This window comes from Manacus candei, unplaced genomic scaffold (genome assembly GCF_025592945.1).
Source record: "Manacus candei isolate 608988 ecotype Guabito, Panama unplaced genomic scaffold, ASM2559294v1 h1tg000046l, whole genome shotgun sequence".
NCBI lineage: Eukaryota > Metazoa > Chordata > Aves > Passeriformes > Pipridae > Manacus > Manacus candei.
Window position 1 is genome coordinate 4,408,111 of NW_026138094.1, and position 20,068 is coordinate 4,428,178.

Sequence of the window (20,068 nt, forward strand, 5' to 3'; positions counted from 1 at the left end):
CAGATCGCTACTGAAGTTAAATGTTTTATATGATGGAGACTTGTCACGGGGCTGCTTTTTTCGAATTCAAGGGTTTATTTCTACCAGCGTAGCCAAAAACAGGAGGGAATTGTCTGAAGTCTCACACAGATTTTTTTAAAGTCTCTTGGATGAGACTTGCAAGCCTGGGAGGCTCAGCTTGGTAGTGCAGCCGTACTTCATTTTTTACTACTTTTTCACGGTTAGAATGGGCAGATGTTAAACATCAACATGGAAAATATTCCTCGAGTCTTCTAGTACTGAGGTTGCTTCCCCTCCCTAACCCCCCTCTTATATTCTGGGTCTTCATTACAGCACTAGAACTTGGCATAAACGTTTATAGAGACTTTTCACTGGAGTTCCTGAGTCATTTCAGTGAAGTCATGGCTGATGGAAAAACACAGCCTCTCCCTGCATGGGCGTGTCGAGACATTAAACTTGCCTTATATATGAGGAAATAGATTGAGATCTCTCAGATGTGTTCCTGCAATATATTCTGTTGTTTATAATGTTTTTGCTATGGCTTGTGCTTGATATATAAATGCATGACAGGATTTAAAAATGGGATAATGCTCCCAGCAGCAGTGCCAGACTGTAGATGCTTTCATTTCCCTTCTCCCAGTTTTTCGATGGAAAATTTCTTAGATAGACATCACAGCACTGTGATCTGCACAGAGCAGAGAGCTGAGATCTGCACTGAGGAAGTCTGTGCATGTAAGGCTGAATTTCTAAGCAAATTTAGAAGCGAGTTGAGTGCTATGGAAACGTTTCTGGTGCAGGTTCTTCGGGGATGGCTTGTCCAAGGCGCATGTGTATCTGGCTTGCTGTAGTCACTGTGCAGCCATCTGCACCTGCATTGTCACTTTTAGGCACCAAAACACATATATGTAAGAAGAAATTATATTTTTAAAATGTCTACAGTTAAAATTAGAGTTTCTATTTTCCCCCCCTTATCACACTCCCAAGGTGGGGAGGAATTGCCATGTGAGGAGAGCACAGCTGGGTCTCACATGGCAGTGATCAGTGTTTTCACCCCTGCATGGGGCAAATAAGTGTTCCCTACCCATTGTAAATGCTGCAGGGGAGAGATGTGTAAGGAATCTTTGTCAGATTATTCCTGTTGGCAGGAATAAACATTTCTCATGAAAAATAAAATGTTTCCAAAAGCATTTGAGGTCTCACTTTGTGTCTAGGAAGTTTGTACAGAGTAAGACTCAAGTTTTCCTGTGTGGAGAGAGTGAAATAATGGCATGAGTTCAGAAGTGCTGTAATGATGAATGGTGTTAACAAAGCCAGATATGTGTTAAATTGGTATGGAAAATGGAAGAAAATGGAAGGTGTAAGTAGTTACACACGCAGATGTGTAAGGTAAATGTTTTATGAAGCCTTCTAGAGCTGTAATTACCTAATTTCCTGACATGACTTTATCACACTGTGTTAGCCCTATGAAATGTGTCTACTGTTTGGATTTTCTGATCCCTTTGAGCAGGAGGTTGTCCTGCCTGACTGGCAGAGGTTACACTATGTCTCTACTTCGTTGCTTGACACAAAAACTGAAAGAGTTATTCCTGGGCACTGTACAACAGCTGAAGGGTTAACATACATCACATACCCGAACTGGCAGTCAGCAAGGTCATTATAATTCACAAATCACATTATCATCTGTAATTCACAGTAAAACACAGGGAAGTACAATGCACATGCATTGGTTTTCTGCAACAAACAGGCAGTGTTTCAAATTGACACATTCTCAATCTGTTTGTTTTGTGCATGCTAGCTTTAGAAAAGGCAGATAGGGAGAAAACGTAAAAAGTTGTCCCTGATGTGTTTACCAAAGGAGAGAGGAAGTAAACTCTTGTGACACGTTTTATACACAAAACTGTAGTCAATAAATATCTGTTGAAGTCAGTAATATCAGATCCTTATTCTTTAATTAGTACTTTTAGAAAGGTTTGAACAATAGTTGATGTTAAAGCCATTTTTGGTTGCATTTATTTTGAAACAACTATTACTGATTCCTTTTGTTTCATTTCCTTTGTAGGTATCGTTTTAGTGGCCATAAATCCTTATGAACAGTTACCTATCTATGGCGAAGATATCATCAATGCATACAGTGGCCAGAATATGGGGGATATGGATCCACATATCTTTGCAGTGGCTGAGGAAGCATACAAGCAGATGGCCAGGTTTGTACACCACAAGTCTTTTAAGTCATTGTTTTTCTGAAAGGAATAGAACAAAGTTGCTGGCCAACGGCCTTCTCTTTAATTTATAGTTTGTGAAATATTTTGCAAGATCCGTCTTTTATCCAGTGCTTTAGTACATTTCACAAGAGGATAAATTGCCTAAGTTAGTGAACAGTAAGGCATTATGAGTGCTGTGGAGTTCATGGCCACTGACAGTTAACAGGAATTACCACAGATCCCGTCAGTGTTTAGGGCTAAAATTAGCCATGTGCTTTATATGATTATGTTGTTTTACTTTGATTAGCAAAATGAGGAGGTGCTTTTTAATCAGCAGTGGATTATTAAAGAGAAAAGTGCCAGATTCTTGGCTGTTTTGTATTTATATGTCATACTGACAAGAGAAAAGAAATCACTCGGCTTATGAGTGCTATTATAGGCTCCTGGTCGTGTTGGTCATGTCCCAGCTACGTAATCTGCCTGGGGCTGTTGTTGACTAGAATTAAGAGGGAGCAGAGGGACGATGGCACAGAGCGCCTGAAAACTGAGTCTCTAAGGACACTGTAACAGCTGTGCAGGAAATCCTCATTTCTTTAGATGTTGCATGAAATGAACTTGTCACCCAAGGGCGGTGGTTATCAGAAACTTCTTCCCCTTCACCCCAAGAGCCTTCAGTTTGGGGAGCTTTTGAAATATTTCGTTTCTAGGATAAAGATCTTTTGGGCTACTGTGTGGACTTTGGTTAACAAGATGGTCCCTGGTATCCTCACTGGATAGCTGCCAGCTATTGATACAGTTTTCCTTGTTGACAATATAGCCTGTGATTAAATTAATCGAGTAAAACAGAGGGATATCTCTGGATTAATTGTGATGACCCTTAAGCTGTACTGCAGGTGGGGGAGGCAAGGGGAGAATGGATTGAAAATGATAAAATCTTCATCTTTGAAATTAACTATCTGTTCATTTAAGAATCTGCATAAAAACTAGAATGAATAAAATGCTCCCTAGGCTGTGAAGTTAATCAGGTGTATATGTGAATACAGTGATTCACAATACCCACATAATTGATAATTTCAGAAGAAAACAGTACAATGCAGTACAGCATTTTATGCAAAAGAGCCAGTGTTTCAAAAATACTCTTGTTGTGGTTTAACTCCAGCCAGCAACTAAGTACCAAACAGCCACTTGGTTACTCCCTCCCTCTCCCGCTGGGATGGGGAGGAGGAACTCGTGGGTTGAGATAAGAGCAGGTTAATAATTGAAATAAAGTAAAATAATATAAAATAATAACAACAGCAACAACAATAATAATGAAAAGGAGAGAGAGAAAAAGGGATAAAACCCAAGAAAAAGAAGTGATGCACAGTAAAATTGCTCACCACCCGCTGACCGATGCCCAGCGTGTCCCCCAGCAGCCCTCAGCCATCAGCTGCTCACAGCCAACTCCCCCCACTTTATATACTGGGCATGACCTTCCCCAGTATGGAAAATCCCTCTGGCCAGTTCGGGTCAGCTGTCCTGGCTGTGCTCCCTCTCAGCTTCTTGTGCACCTGCTCACTGGCAGAGTGTGAGACTCTGACAAGTCCTGGACTTCAGGTAAGCACTGCCCAGCACCAACCAAGATGCCTCTGTGTTATCAGCATTATTCTTGCACTAAATCCAAAGCACAGCACTGCACGAGCCACCAGGAAGAAAATTGCCTCTCTTCCAGCTGAAACCAGGACAACCCTACATCTGCACTGTCGAGTGGCAGAGATATTTGCTTTGCTTCCTTTTCGCTGAGAAAATAGGCATACAATCTGGTATGGAAATACAAAGGCAGAACTGTGTTTAATGACAGGCACATCTGTATCATGGCTCTTTCATCACTGCTCTTTTATACAGACTTGCTGCTCAAGTCCCTCTAAAAGCTCTACAAAATAATTTATTAGCCTTATTTTATGTCTGAGGAACGGTACAGGGACCATGTCAGTAAGGGATGTCATCCAAATTCCCAGAATTTTCATTCTTAATATTAACCAGTGGAAGTAAGAGGTTGAAGAGGGATCTCTCTCCACTGGCTGACTCTACCACTGTGTGAAGGGGGTTTACCTCTCACTGGTGCTGAAATTTCAAGCTGCTGCATTGCCTGTGTTCTGTGGCCTGTTAGCTGGAGCCTGTGCAATGGAGATGTCTGTCTGCCATCACTGGCATTCTCTGCTCTTAGGGGAAGACTCGGGGGACTGAGATTTTGGCTGGAGTTTCCACTGTGGTTTTTCCTTTTTGTTTTAACTGCCTGCTCTCCAGCTCTCACTGCACCCTCTGGCAATTCTGTCCTGAATAACAACAAATAAGACGCAGTAGAAGTTCGTTTTTGAAACAAGTGATGAGAAATTATATAACCATGGAAATTATCTTAAATAATCCTTCTGTATTATTTAATTAATTCCTTTGTGTGACTACGTGTTAGAAACAATTTGTTATTCTTTTATGACTAACAGTACTTTAACTTCACCAATACTTTCTACCCTCTGAACAAATCACCTGTTACTTCTGAATTGTGATGTTAAAGAAAAAAAGTGTGCAGTTTTACATTTCTGCAGCTGGTTATTTGAAAATGAAAATCAGATTGTCTGTGACTGTTTTATTAATGCTTTAATAAGTGCATTGAATATTCATATGGTAGCTACTCATATGGCATTAATCTGCATTTATGCATGAAATTGGTGAGATTTATTTTTCTCTTGTTTATAATATTTCCTAACTCCATGTTTAAATGATCACTGGAATAATTAGTCATGATGCTCCTATCCGTAAGGCTTCAGGGAGCTCTTCTAAATATTTACTCCTTAGGTCTTTTTGTTAATTTATAATTTAGTGATTTAGAATCTGTTCTTTCCAGCTCCATTAATTTATCTGCTGTGCTGAGAAAGTTCTTCTGTGTGCATGGTTATAACTAAGTGATCTGTGTAGTATTCATCTGAAGAAAATGCCCCATGGCAGCAACCAGGAAAGCTAGTGGTTGCACCATAAATATTTGCATTGCATGCTCAGAAAAATACAGTGCAAAAATGTTGACCACTGGAATGCCATGGTTGGAGCACACATCTGGCATGAAAAATGATATTCAGCAACTGCTTGGGGTTAACTGCAGTGTAAAGCAGCACATAAGGATACCTTTGCATGTGACATTTCTTGTGCATTGCTACTTCAGTAGGAATCATAACCATCAGCAGGGGTGGCTCATTTTCTTTGTAATTCAAAGAAGCCTCCATTTTTAACTGTATGGTTTGCAGTAAGACACTGATGATTATACTCTTGAAACTGTTAAGAATTGCATGAGACCTGCATTAATGTATGAGACTTATGATTACCAGTGTCCTAACACTATTAGGGAAAGAAGTTCAAAATCACTCTTGCACAGGATTCCTTGCCCTGCCTAGTTAAGGGTATATTGCAGTAATTAAGATAATGAATTTTTTTATCAGAACTTTGTTGGTCTGATTCGTTCCATCCTACTTGTGGTTGATGACAGATAGAGCAGATTCAATTTAATAAATTAACTGTGAGATTTCCTTCTGATTAATTAGTAAAGTTGTCTAGCATCATGCAAGTTGAAATAATGTTTGCAAACAGAATTACATACTGATGAGATCTATATAAAACTTAATGAGTACCAGTGTGAAAAGCAACAGTTTTTAAAGTGTCAATTTCCAAAGTTTTGCTTTTTTCAATTTGGACAAAATATAATGATTTATTCAATGTTAGTGTGTATCTTTTCATTAAATTACCTGTAATCAGCAGGCTGCCTCTCTGTTTTGTCAGATTTTCAGCGTGTGTCTGATGGCTTTCACCTACAGGAAGGGGTTTTTTTTCTATCACTTTTTGTTCAGAAGAAAGCTTGGTGAGCTGTTGAGTAGGTGTTTTAAAAGCAGGTGACTTGACTGACAGTCTCCAGTTACCTTAGGCATCTAGTTACCTTAGGCATCCCAGCTTATCCCATCAGATCAGCTGCTGCTTTGCTTCCCAGTGATAAATGGATACTCTGTTCTCCACTGGCAGAAGTCAGGAAGGGGATGATTAACAATGGAATGAGAGCCTGCTGCAGTGGGTGCTGGACAAACATACAACAACCTTCTTCCACTTTTGGCCTTGACATAGGACTTCTTAAATTAAATATCTACCTTGAAAAGAAGTGGTATTTTTGGGCTTCTGATGTTAAAATTAGAATGAAAAGGGGAAAATGGTCCTTTCTGATGAGATGATTTTGGAGTAGTCTCTAATACTTTGGGTCTGACGTTTCGTGATGTTACAGGTACAAGACAGCAGGTGGGGGGGAATCAACTTGATATAACATAAGGGGCCTACTTCTCTATGCAGTGATTGTTTTTAGGCAACAAAAGGGTTGAGTATGGTCCTAGCTGGAAGCTGGAGTTCATGTGAGGTGTCCTGCTGGTAGCTAAGCAATGAGCTTTCCTAAACTGTTGCAGGAGCGACCTCTGACTAATCCCTAGATAAATCAGTTGCATAGTGCTGGCTCATCTTTGTGCTCCTCTGGAGTGCAATCTGTCATGGGTTTGTAGCATGTGCTGACCTCAGTTTTCTTCATTTGCATGTGTTGGGAGATGTTACTGACAATTCATGGTCTTTTCCCCTTTTGACGTTTTTACAGTCAAGAGCTGTGTTTCCTGGGTACAATTACAGTGGCAAGTGGTGCATTTTTTTAATTAAAAAAAAAAGGTACATCTTCTGGTCGTGAGAGTATTACAGAATGCTTTCACCAGACTCTTGTTGAAGAGGAGCAAAGATGCTTAACAACCTGAGGTGTTTTGGAGTGGCTGAGTTTGCAGCTGGAACAGACTTGCAAGAAATCAGGTTATGTGTAACAGTAATATTTCACTTTTGTTTGACACGTTCCATGAGCAGATTTCAAAGTCCTCTACAGAAGAGATTAGTATCATTATTTCCATTGTGTAAGCTGAAATGGGCATGGGGAGTGGGAAGGCAGCTTTGAGTTCAGCAAGGCAGCAAAAGGAGGGCACAGAGCCCCTGAATTCGAAGTCTTGGTCCTGTGTCTGATGCCTCAATCACATCAGCTTGACAATAAAATACTTGAGAATAAAGTACATAACTGATAGTGCAACAGTTCAGTTCAATGCTTTCAATGTACAAAAATGAGCATGCTGTACTTTTCATGCCTTCCTTTCCTGCAGCACTAAGGGGTCTCTGTACCAGGTAACAACTATTGCGTAATAACATTTGCTTTCACAGAAGACTTCATGTGTTCCAGGCACTTTACAAACATTCACCAAAGTCTGTCTCCTCTAATACTAGTGTATCAATTTCTGCTTGTTTAGCAATCAAGTAAGGCAGAGGTGGTATGCTGTGGCTGTGCCTGGATCAGCCCACAGTTGGTCCCAGGCACTGAGCTTCCAGTCCCTGTTCTCTGCTCAGAACATCCTTTTTTCTCCCAACAGTTAAAGATGTCAGTGAGAAATGCTGCTAGGCTTAAAAGAACAAGCTAAACTGGAAATATGTTTATGAATGTGATTAAAGAGCATGTTTTATGGCATTGATGCTTCATGCCTATTAAAAGTGAATGATTTTACAAAGAATTCATTTACCGCTTAGTCGGGAGCAATTGTTGTGACTCAAGGTTGCAGCTGGAGAATCCTCTGAATCATTAATGCATGGCACCTGTGAAGACTGGGATGTGTCAGGCGTGTTAGATCCAGATAGACAAAGTAAACCGATGGGTACAGGGTGTGCAGGTGCAACAGACCCAGAAATGTGGCTGCTGTTCTGTGTGAGAAGTGACACTTGCTCCTGGGGCGAAAGCACTAGTGACTCACTTTTTCATTGCTTTTGTTTTCCCCCCATCACAGAGCAGGTTTGAAGTGCTTTAGTCTCTGATAATGATCCTGAGCACTTACATAGCACTTTGCACATTCTGGACGTTTTACAGTTACTTTGTCAGTCCACACACCAGCCCTTTGAGGGTGGAAAATGTATCTGTGTCAGGCCGCACCTTCTGGGATGTGCCAATACAAGTGGATTTGGAGGCTTTGGCACTGGGAACGCCGTGATGACACTGCTCTGCAGGCAAGGAGGGCTGTGCCTGCTGTTCAATGCAGCACTGCAAGAAGGAAACTTCAGAAATTAAGGGAAAGGGTTTCCTGCAGTAGGGGTGAAGGTAGAGCGCTGGGATGGCACTTGTCAGGGCTGCCTGGTCGCAGGGAAGAACTTTTCCAGAGGAAGGTCACCTCCCAGGGAGAGGAGCTCAGCAGCAGTGGAGAGAATGGCAGGGTGTACCTGTGCAATGTGGGCTCGAGGAAGAAGTTGGAAAGTAAGAGGACAAAGGAGGGTGCTTTCCCATGTTAGGGAGGTCACCACCCAAATCCAGAAACAGGGAATAACAGAATTTATTTAGGGCTGCAAAGAGCTGTGTTATTAAAGTAGTTTGTTCAGAAGGTTGATGAAGGACAAGATGTTGCCTCCTGCCCTCGATGTGAGAGGTGCTGGGAAGGCAGCCTGGAGCTGGCTGCTGCTGCTCTGCATCAGCCCAAGAGCATTAGAAAACTGCTGAATGAATTCTTGCTTATTTATTTATTTATTGAACAGTTAAATTACTTCTGTTTGAAAAGCAAATCCTGGGTTTGTAGAGCTGCCAGGTTTTATAATGCCTTCTAACAGATGCTGCATGCCCTGGGCTGAGTTTCAAAGGCCTTTGCGCTGAAGGAGTGTGGCTGAGCAGGCACAGCCTTGTTTGCTGCCACACAACACCACCCTTAGGCAAAGGGGAAGCTAAATATATTGCATTGACTCGTGTTAAACCTCCCAGCACTGGTGGGTTTTACAGCTGCCTTTCATTTTAGGATTAGTGTAGAAGCACTTTTGGTCTTTTAGAAAAACGAGTAACTGTAACAGTCGGAGCATCACAGAAAAGTGGAGCAAAATGGCCCAAAGAGTGAACCTGGGACTTACCTTGGCAGGGGGCTGGGAGGACAGATCTTGGGGAGAGCACAGACTGATGAGTCTGCAAAAAAACCCTCCTTGTATCTCTCCCAGACCACATTTTGAGCTGAAAAAAGAAGTGTGTCCTAGGAAAAAAAGTATATTTTGGTTTCAAGTTTATGATTACTGATATTTTTAGGAAACACTATTTCAACATTTATTGAAATCAGACCTATTTAGAGAGCATTCAGATGAGTTGTGCAAAACCTTATTCATCTTATACCATGGATTTGTCCTTCTGGTGCTTTATTCTTTTCCCTGCATTTGTCTGCTGTGCATCCTCTTTCCTGCATTGGAAGATGCCAGTCCCTTGGAGACAGTGCTCCCTTTAGCCTGCTGGGCCTGGCCACCTGCAGCTGGGAAGTCCTTCCTAAATTTCTTAATGAGTTAATCAAGCTGCTTTCTATGAAGCTCACAATACTACAGAGAACTCTTGCCTTTATATTGATACCTGATGAAATCTGATGGGTTTCACAAAAAGGAGTTCAAAATCTGTTCTGTGGGTAATTATTCCAAGACTGAATGAGCTATTTGGAACATGTGCAGTATTAGATGTATTTTTCTATTCTGTGATTCTTTGATCAACAGCAGTACTTCTGAGTTATTTGGGAACATCAGTAAAGCAGTTACAATGATATTTAGCACTTCCACGCTGCTTTTATTGTAAGTGGCATTGTGTAAACTTCATTTATTTTGGCTTTGTTATGAGAACCTCATGGAGGGAAAACAGTAATTATTATACAGGTTTTTTTAGTCATGCTCTCAGATACAAAGATGTGTGAATGTTCTAACTGTGGATACTGCAGGTTATTTTAGTCATATGCTGCCACAAACATGCAATGGGGATGCTCAGAGATTGCAAAAAATAGGATGTTTACTTAGGTCAGAGTTCTGTTTGTATTGCTGGAGACATTAAATCATGTCAGATGTATGTATGTGTATCCTTGAGGGGTTTGGAAATCTACTTTATGGTGTAAAATGTATAGCATGAAACAAAGCTTAAAGCAGGTTTTTGTTGGTCCCTGGTTAATCCTATGGCTGTCAGAGCAGCTGCAGCTGATGGAAGTGCAGCAAGATTTCAAACCTTGACAGCATTTCAGAGTGAATCCTATCTGACCTTCTGACCTTTCAGCAGTGTCATTAGTTTTTAAGGTTTTTTTTGGGGTTGTTTATCCTGCTACCATAATTTAACTGTAGGATGGCAAAGCACTAAGTTCCTTTTCTGTCTTCGATGGGTATGACGCACATCGATGTTAGTGGTAATTATGTGTGTGTGCTGAGGACAGGATCTGTCCCAAATGTTCCCTGAGTCACAGGTTCCTTCTCTGGGAGTTTATGTCAGGTACTTTGATCATTCAAAATTCACTGTTTTGAAAAGGTAAAGCAATTTCAGGCTTACAAGTCTACCTTATCACCACACAACTGCAGTAGAAGACCAGCAGTGAGATAAAGAAGACCAGACTGTCACTGCTGGATTAAGTAAAAGCTATTTATTGTGCTCTTGCATTGAAGCAGTAGGAGATTTCAATGTTTGAAGATCACAGGATCAGGCCTTTAGCAGCAGTTTGTGCTGTTTTGAGTTAAATAAAAAACGAAACTGTCATATGCAATGGGGTTGGTGCCCTTAGCCATAACCTAAACATGTTTATTCCAAAGGAAAAGAATAAGTCAGTAGCAACTCCACAAAAAAAAAAAAAAAAAGGGTAGTAGATTTATTTTAACCTTTAGCACTGAAGCAGTAAGGGGGGAAGATGTCCTGAAGGTGGTGGCCTTCAAATCACCCTGACAAAAAGCTTCCTTAAAAACATCAGCACCTTGGCAGTGTCCTCAAGGTTAATGAACATAGATGATTTAGGATCAAAGGCAAAGTACTAATGTTCTTCTCATCAAATTGCCCTGTTATTTCCTCTCTTCATGATATATCGAGGATGTTACACTCTGATCTTTTCTGCCAGTCTCATCTGTGCTTTGACATTGAGACAACTCAACTTTGATGTAGTTCATCACAGGCGAGCATTTCAAAGTCCATATCAGAATCTTTTAAAATCAGCTGTTAATGATACGCTTTTGCCAGGGAGAGATGCTGGTAGCTTGGGTAGGAATGAATTGATAGGAATATTGAGATTGATATCAATAATTCCTGTGTTACTTTTTTTGTCAGTAGTTCTATATTCCTTTTGTTTGTTTTCCCAGGATGATGTTTTTGTGGTGTGTGTGCTTATATACATTTATTTGACATTATTTGCTGTGGAGTCATGAGTCTGAAAGACAAGATCAAGTGGTACATCCGATGCATGAGTCGTAGGAAGCAAAAAAAGCACAAAAACAGTCTTGTGCTTTGATGATTAAATTGAATAGCTCCAGGCTTCTTTAATCCCTTCTGAAATACTTATTGATGGAGAGGTTTTTAACTGTTTTAGTGTTCCTGCTTCAGAGAAGAAATTTCAGTTGGTATAGAGGAAGAAGGTAAACAAAGATATCTGTAGGGATTTTTCAGTCTATATGTCTTGATTATCCTGATCTGTTTGGACAGTTTGCTGTGGAGGTAATGGCTTTGATGCAGTAAGCTGTTTTGATTTTTGTGGGAACCAGCTTAAGTGGGTGCAGTGATCTTGAATGAAAATTGTTTGAAAATTGACAACTCTGCCTTTAATGTTAGTGACTTCAATGTTTCATTTCTTGCACTGTTTTTTCTTTTTTGCCTCAATTTTTCCATTGGTCAACTGAAATCATTAAAAGCTGCCTTGGATGATGACAGCTATCAATGATCAGTCAGTGTTGTTGCAGCACTCTGTACACATTGAAGGTGCCCAGTGACAGTCTTGCTCTTGCTTCCAATTTATCTGACAGCTTCATCCTGAGCTCTTCTGAAAGCATCTACCATAGATTTCTGTGAAATACAGAATTAAAAGTTAGTAGTAGTCACTGCTATTAGAAGCACTGCTTTAGGATACATGTACATCCTCAACAAAAGCTGTTTCTCACCTCTTGAAAGCAAGGTTATTTTTTTAAAACCACTTGCTGGTTTCTTGTGCATCGTCATTTCATTCATAATCTGCAGAACCCTTTTCTGCATGTAAGGTATCTCAAGTCAGTTTGCTGCACTCTGTTTTCCTCAAAGCTGAACCTCCTTTGAGCAGAAGCTATCTTCAGTGTTAAATTTTGCAGCATTTTTTCAAAGCATGAAAAAGCCCTGCTGGTATGTAGGCTGTAATCTCAAGCTTCCAGGAGTTAGGTAAGTCTACATCTATTCTGCTTTGGCACTCTGACAGTGAATTTCCTCAGAAACATATTGCCTGTTGACAGAATTCTGTAGATAAAGCAAAATTTTCTTTAAAAATACCACCCTGTGCAAAAATCTGTTTTTGCATTATTTTTGTCATAGATAACAGTACTTTAAATTATCAGTTATTTATTCTGTAGTGTGTTTTCACTCTTTTATTTGTCAAGAAATAACTGTTACCCTCACATGATTCCTAAAGTATAGGCCTGAAAGAACTATATAGAAGGTTTCTGATCCAAGTCCCCTGATCCTGTAAGCAATCTCGGCCTATCATTTCACATTCCAACTTGTGAATGTCTGGGCCTGTCATCTTAAAATGGAAGTTTTAACGTGATTTTGTCATTCCTTTATTCTTCTGCACTGTTCAGAAATGGCAGAAGCTGAATGTAATCCTGACCAATGCCTGAGTATAACATGAGGTGTTTCCATGAGTGATAAACTGCTCCCAGTCAAACTCTTTCAGTGTGCTGGGGTTAAATACCTCTTTTCAGGATAATTCGGCTTAGTATTGCTTCTCTGTGATGTAGTTCTGTATAGCAGGATCTGATTGTTAAACACTTTGGGGTGAAAGAGGACTGCTCTACCTCTCATCTCCCAGATTGCTTTTCCTCATTTCTGTTTGTAAAAGCGTAATTAAAATGTTCCCTCTACTCAGGAGTAATCTTAATTTTAAAATCATCTAATTATGTGTTTTATGCAGAGAAACAACTGCAAGGAGATGAAGTATTGCACAGATAATGGCTTGTGGCATCTGGCTGCACAGTGGTGTCACATAAAGCTGCTGCCCTACTTACTTGTTTCATTGGCTGAAAGTTTTAATTATAGCTTTTTTTCTGACTGGTGACATGTTAAGTGCTCAAAATGTCAGGTCAAAGGTCAGGGGCTAATGGTTTAACTAAAAATAACTCTAAAGGTGTTATTTATACCTGAGAAAGAACTCAGGGAGGATGTTACTTTTGCTTTGTAGAGATTTTTTTCCTTTGTTTTGTTTGGCACTTTTTAAATTTTGTTTTGTCTTTAGTGCAACCTGACTATGGAAATTTAATTTGACATAAGCAGAGGTTATATTTTGGAAGGACCACTGCTTATAACAAATCATTAACAATAATTCTCACTACGTTTCACACATTACCCGAGGTATTTTGATTCTAGTTTACTTGTTATTTTTCTTTTAAATTTGGCGTTTTGTTTCTTTGAAGTTTAATGACATAAAAGATCCCTCTGCTGAGCTGGCACAGCTGCCTGGCAGGACCACTCCACCCTCCTTCTTCATAGACTAAGTGTCTTGCTGCCTGTGGTAGGACATCTGTAAGACAAGTCTTCCCCGGGGTTGTGGCAGCAACAGCTCATCCCCTGCTGCTGTGGTGTTTGTGTTACATTGTCCTTTCTCCTTTAAGTGTCCAGCGTGATCTTGGGGCGTTTTGTTGTGTTTTCCTTTCCCTCGCCAAAAAGCAGAAAGAATAATATGCTCGAGGATGGCCACTCTAGTGTGTTAAAGCAAAACAATGGACTAATGTCCTGTTGAAGACAAGAGCAGCCCTGAGCGTGGATGGAGCGCTGGTGAGAGGACACTGAGGGAGCCTTTTGTTTCTCGTGATGGCTGTAGCTGCTGCAGACAGAGAGTCATTGCAGAAGAGACAGCAGCAATGTTTTCAGCTCACACAGGGCGAGCTGTATCTTCCCTAGGCAAATCTATGAAATGTGTGTATGTACTTAGTAATATAATAATGAATCCCTTATTCCTGAGCACATGAATGAGTGCTAAGGAGGAGAGTATATCTTCGTATCTTATGACATGGGGGAAGGAAACTCTAGGCTAATTAGCAACAGTATCCCCAAGGGGAAATTATTTCAAACTCATTTTTTCGTCAGTGTCTTTGTAAATATCGAGATCCTGAGAAGGGAGTAGGGGCTGCTAAACCAGTGTGCACTTTCCATGCTCCCACACATGTCCTTGAGGGATGTGACAGGATGAGACACCTCTACTTCCATGTTTCTCTCTTGGCAACAGAGTTTGTTTTTTGTTGACAGTTTTGTCAGAAGTCTGTCTTACTGAGTTTACATTCCTCGGTTTTCTGAAAGCCTTTTGTACTCTGAGAGCTAAACTAAAAATAAGCTTAACCATCAAAGGATCTATTTCATAGGACTTGAGGTTCTTGAGTATTCGTATATTTAATGATATTTAATACATGAAACAAAGCTGGTGATCTACAAATGAAAAGCTTGTTATGTTGGTGTCTCCTGTGTTAGGCAACTCCTGAAATCAGACCAGAAGTTTTGTATTTTAGAATGGCATGGAATTTTTTTCTATTTGAAAGAGCATAGGAGAAATAAAAGAGAAGTAGTGCCAGTCCTGTGAAGAAGTGGTTGGTTTTGACTCACTGCAGGAACTGTCTGCGGGAGAGGAAAATTGTTTGTTATCAGTTGTCCCAGTTAAGCCTGGATGTTGGGCATTTGGTTGGACTTCTCCCACGTCCTGCTGCTGCTCTATTTGACCAGGAGGTCTCCTGACGTGCAGAGCTGCAGGCTCTCTCCTCCACACCTCTGTCTACCATTAGTGGACTCTGGGAGGTGGAATAGGGAAGAAACAAGAATTTTTCTCCTACATTTTCCAGCTGGAAATCTTCATTGCTACTGCAAACTATCCCTGACACACAGACCTCCCTTGGGAGCTTGCACAGAGGTGTGATGGCCCCTGTCACATGAGACCTGTGGCCAAAGCTGGCATCTCTGGTAGTTCAGTCTTTGTAACCTGGACTACACAAACCCAGTATCAAGCTGCACAGTTCTGCTTTCCCACAACTTTCCCACTGAGACAGACAGCTTGATGTGTATGAATGTGTGAACTGTGCTGTAGTCATTCACACCTATTGCATGTGTTACATGGAAGTTGAGAATGTAAAATTAGGTTGCTTTGATCTTCTTAACACTTTGCTATTAAATTTAAAGCAGCACTTGAGCCATTTAAAATAATTTCCTTTAACCAAAACGTGGAAAATCTGCTTCAAGTGATACCTTCATTCGGTTAAAGGAATGCCACCTTGGCTCTCCCAGGGATGGGTGACAGAACCAGAGGCTCCTTGAGCCTGTGGCTTTGAGCAGCACAAAGTGGATGATGGAGCTGTGCTCTTATCTGGGGGCTTGGTGTTCTTTTTGAAGATAGGTAGCAGCTTGAGAACAGCAACACCATCTGTAAATAGTTATTACCCAGAGCCTGTGCCCACGGACACTGATTGACATGGACCTGGGAGAGAGAGGAAGAAAGCAATGAGGAGGAGGGGCTCTCACCTCTGGGGCCATGGGCCCTGCCAAGGGACATATGCTATGGATGCATTATGCAGTTACCATTGGGGGCTCATAGAATGTAGGGATACCAACAGGCTCATAAGCCTGACATGTCACCTGGAACACCAATTCGAGACTAAACCACCCATTCTGACTGAGGTGGACAGGCTGCCTATACATCACTTGGAAAAGGAACATGTATAATTTATACGTGTTTGATAAATAGCTTCAACATTTCATCAGCAGCTTTTTTTTTTTTTTTTACCATCCCAGAAATAGAACCACAGATCTTCTGGAGGACCTTTAGGGTATACAGAAACCACAGATAGTTTCTCCGTGCAAATGTCTTTGTTCCCCCTGCATAGCATTTACTGATGGCCTCAGCAGGCATTGGCAGGTCCTGTTGTGTATGTGCTGCCTGAATATGTGTGTCCCTGAAGTGTTGCTCACAGTTCCTGTGCTGTGAGGGCAGCCTGGTCTGCAACCTGGCTATACTCTCAGCCCCAGCTTTGTAAAGCTTTGGGGGAAAGTATCACTCCTCCTTTCTGCACTTTCCAGTGTGTAAGATAGAGTTAAGCTCACCCAGCTCAGAGGAGTACTTTGAAATATCTTTCATTTTAACTTAGTTTGCTTTGAAAATGTGAAATACTGTATAAAGCAAATATGATCTTTATTTTAAAAGTTTCAGGCTCTATAAATGCTAAATTCTCTCCTTGTTTTTTTGTAGCATGTTGTTTAGTCATACAGTTGGAGTTTATGCCCTTTGAGTTGAGAGAAAGTTGTTTTAGTAGCAAATGGAAATATTTTTTTTTAAGTGAAAATAAATTGTTTCACAACAAAGGGACTGTCTTCACTCCAAAGCTGCTATTTGTGTCCTGAACAGCCATGCTTGAATTTTTCAGATCCAGAACAATTCTGGGGAAAGCTGGTGATTAGATCAGAAGGACGAAAAGTTTCTGTGGCTGACTCTGCTGTTGATTTCTCTATCTGTAAGATGGCATTCATGATCTTTACTAATGAACACTGGTAATTTAGTGGAGCACTATACCACAGACTCTGGATAGAAGTAGCTGCAGAAGCACCTAGTGAATAGTGGTAACAGGTCCTTTGTGTAGCCAGGTTCTCTGAAGCAGCTCTGCTGGCTGGCTGGGCTGTCCTGGTAGCATCCATCCTGATGGAGCATCCTGGTTGAAGGCAGTCCAGTCAGCCATTCAGGCAGCTTGGTAACTAACTGCCTTGTCTCTGCCGTGTGCATTTACCTTATTCCTGTTTTCCTAACATTTGTGGTGGAAGGGTTGTTGCCAAGCTGGGGAATGCAGAAAATAAGTGTCCTTGAGAGAATAGCTGGGAATTAACATGTCTTTGTGTTTCAGAGATGAGCGAAATCAGTCAATCATTGTCAGTGGGGAATCTGGAGCTGGAAAGACTGTCTCTGCTAAGTATGCCATGAGGTACTTTGCCACGGTCAGTGGATCTGCCAGTGAAGCCAATGTTGAGGAGAAAGTCTTGGCCTCCAACCCCATCATGGAGGTAAGAGAGCTACAGCACTAAGCCCCCCACCCCAGCTGCAGTTATTATTCTGAGTCTAGCATAAGCATTCAATAGAGAGAGCAATCCATACTTTTTTAAAACATATATAAACATATATTAAAATTTTGTGTTTCATCCATTTACAAGGAGGTGCTTTAGGCATCATTTAGTGTAGCATTTATGGAAGACTGAGAAAAGGTGGGAGGTAATGTTTCAGTATTGTTAATGTATTTTACATAACAAAGTAATTTTTATATCAAAACTGCTTTAAATCTCTTCAGCTTTGCAACACTGGTAGTTCCAAGACTGCTGGACAAATGCAATTGCAGAAGACTGGGTTGGTGTGTAAAATTCCAAGGAGGATAAAACTTTTGTTCTTACCCACTGAATATGTACATCACACACTGGGGGCAGGAAGATTATACTTTTAAGTGAAGAGAATTGTTAAGTAAAGCAAATGTTAAATTTTAGGAAATAAAATTAGGGGAGAGAGACTGAGAAAACGAAGTTAACATGGGATGTACACCATTTCTTTCAGAGGAGAAGAAACACATCAGAGGAAGTAATTTTGCTATAATTGCCTCAGACTAGTGTTTCAGTTCTGGAAATTTGTTTAACTAACTGTAGTCAAGTCCCAAAACCATTGGCTTGGGAGCACAGGTGCTGACAATACACTGTGAGAGGACATGTACAGTTCCTCCTGCTTCAGGATCCCTGTTCTCTGGGAAACTCAGGAGGTGGTGCAATTCTGATGTCATGGCCAAGCAGAAAAGATTTCTTAGCCTTATCTGAATTGTTTCTTGTGGTTTTGCCAACCTGTGTAGATTCAAGTTGTGGCTGAAGTTAAGGAACTACGTTAAGAAATGATTCACCAGAAAGTCTTGGGGGAATTTCTCAAGAGAAGTAGCACTGCCCATAGGCACACACGTGCTCATGCCTGTGAACAACCTAAGAAAATGCTTAGGACCACTTGGTAGATTTTGGGCATCTCTGTGCAGTAGTGTGAAGTATTATGAGTAAATAGACTGCATGCAGTGAAATTGAAATGCAAAATGCTGCCATTGTTTTCTTTCTCAGGTATTTTAAAAAATGATCTATGTTTTTTTCCTTCTTTCCTCCTGGCACGAGGAGTTCATGATAGTCAAACTATAGCTGCCCCATCACAGTTGTGTGTGTCTGTCTCAAGGTAATAGTGCCTGGTTTGTGGTGCTGTGTGGTGTTTTGAAACTTTTGTGTGATAAAACAAGCTGTGATGTGCAGTGACTCATCCAAATGTCCAGCTATGGGAAGAAGCCAGGGAAGCTGAACCTTGCCTGGAGTTGGACCTGCCCCAGTGGCTGGGGAGCAGCCTGTGCCCTGGGGAGCAGTGGCATTGTTGGAGGTGTGAGCTGAGCCCAGAGCACACCTTGCACTGCTCCAGTGTTTGCAGTAAGTGCAGCACACCATCCAGGGCCACGCTGAGATCCAGTGTGTGGATAACAGGGGTGCTGAGGGCCCCTCCTGCCTCCCCTGCCCCCCGTGGTGATGGTCCCATCCTCACCATCAGCCTGCCAAGGGCCAGCTCTGGGAAGAGGCTCTGCAGGACTGGTCTGTGGTTGGCTGTTTGCTGGGTGAAATACAAACTCCCTACAGGTTTTCCTGTGCCACTTCTTTTGTTTGGTCTCAAAACCTAAAGCAAACATCCTGCTCTCTCCTCTCTCACTCCTTGGACCCCACATCCTAGTCAGTGGCCATCAGCTCAAACACTAATGGAGTTAATTTCCCAAAGAGAGGAAGTCGAGGACTAAAAGTGAGCTTTCCATCCATACCTTTTTTCATTCACTAAAAATCAATGATGATGATGATTTATTTTTATTTTCTTGGGATAACAACAATTTCATGAACACGGATATATCTAAATATATATTTAAATTACTTCGAAGATTATTATACTTGGATGAAAGTTATCCTTTTAACTTCAAACTCTTAAACTTTAAGTAAGCTTTAGACTGAGTGTTGTAAAATCTAGTGTTGAGACAGACTCTGATAGCATAATTAATGTTTTGAATTCTTCAGTTGATAAATAAGTAGAAACACAAATTAACAAAGAAGAAAATGAGTAATTCATTTTAAAAACAGGAATCTCCTCATTTGCTGAGCTGACTGTAAAATCTTAGGAGCAGAAGGTAATTTTATTTTTAAATTTCTGTTTGGACAACCTAAACATCAGTATTTTATGAGCTACCATCATTCGTCTCAGAGTTTCACAACATCTTTGCCTACTAAATACTCTGTAATGTCAAGAGACCACTGTGCATTTCTAGCAACTATTTAAGTGATTACTTTTGTAGTCAGCAACTATATACATTTTTCCTATTGCAAGTATAGAAATTGACAAATCATAAAACACATCTTTATATGTAGTTTTCTGCCTCTCGTTCCTCGTTAGCTGTGCTAATGGTACAGCTTCATATGTACTCTAGTGAGCAATCTTATAATCCCAAAGGCTTTCTTAACTATTTTTATCAGTAATACCTCTCAAAGCAATAATTGGTTTCTGAAAATATTGTAATATTATATTGCTCCAATGAACAACAAAATATATCACAGGACCAATAATTTTAAACGCAGGAATGCAGTTAAGGTACGTTCAGTTTGAATGAATTCAGTATTTCTTAGAACTGCAGAGATGCAGTTTGTTCCTAGATCCTTTACAGCCACTGTCCATCTGATGCCCACTTTGACATCTGCTCAGCTGGGGGTGTGTGTACTGCTGCTGTCGTGAGGTTCTGACAGT

General features: G+C 40.8%; 1 protein-coding gene across 8 annotated transcripts in view; it reads left to right on the plus strand.

Moving 5' to 3' along the window:
* The window catches only part of MYO5A (myosin VA), a 97,487-nt gene that overhangs the window by 24,092 nt on the left and 53,327 nt on the right, over nucleotides 1-20,068 (plus strand). For all 8 annotated transcript variants that reach the window (XM_051796988.1, XM_051796990.1, XM_051796989.1 and 5 more), the window contains exons 4-5: nucleotides 2,060-2,204; nucleotides 17,136-17,292. In XM_051796988.1, the coding sequence (XP_051652948.1) occupies nucleotides 2,060-2,204; nucleotides 17,136-17,292 (302 nt within the window). The remainder of the gene's footprint in view (nucleotides 1-2,059; nucleotides 2,205-17,135; nucleotides 17,293-20,068) is intronic.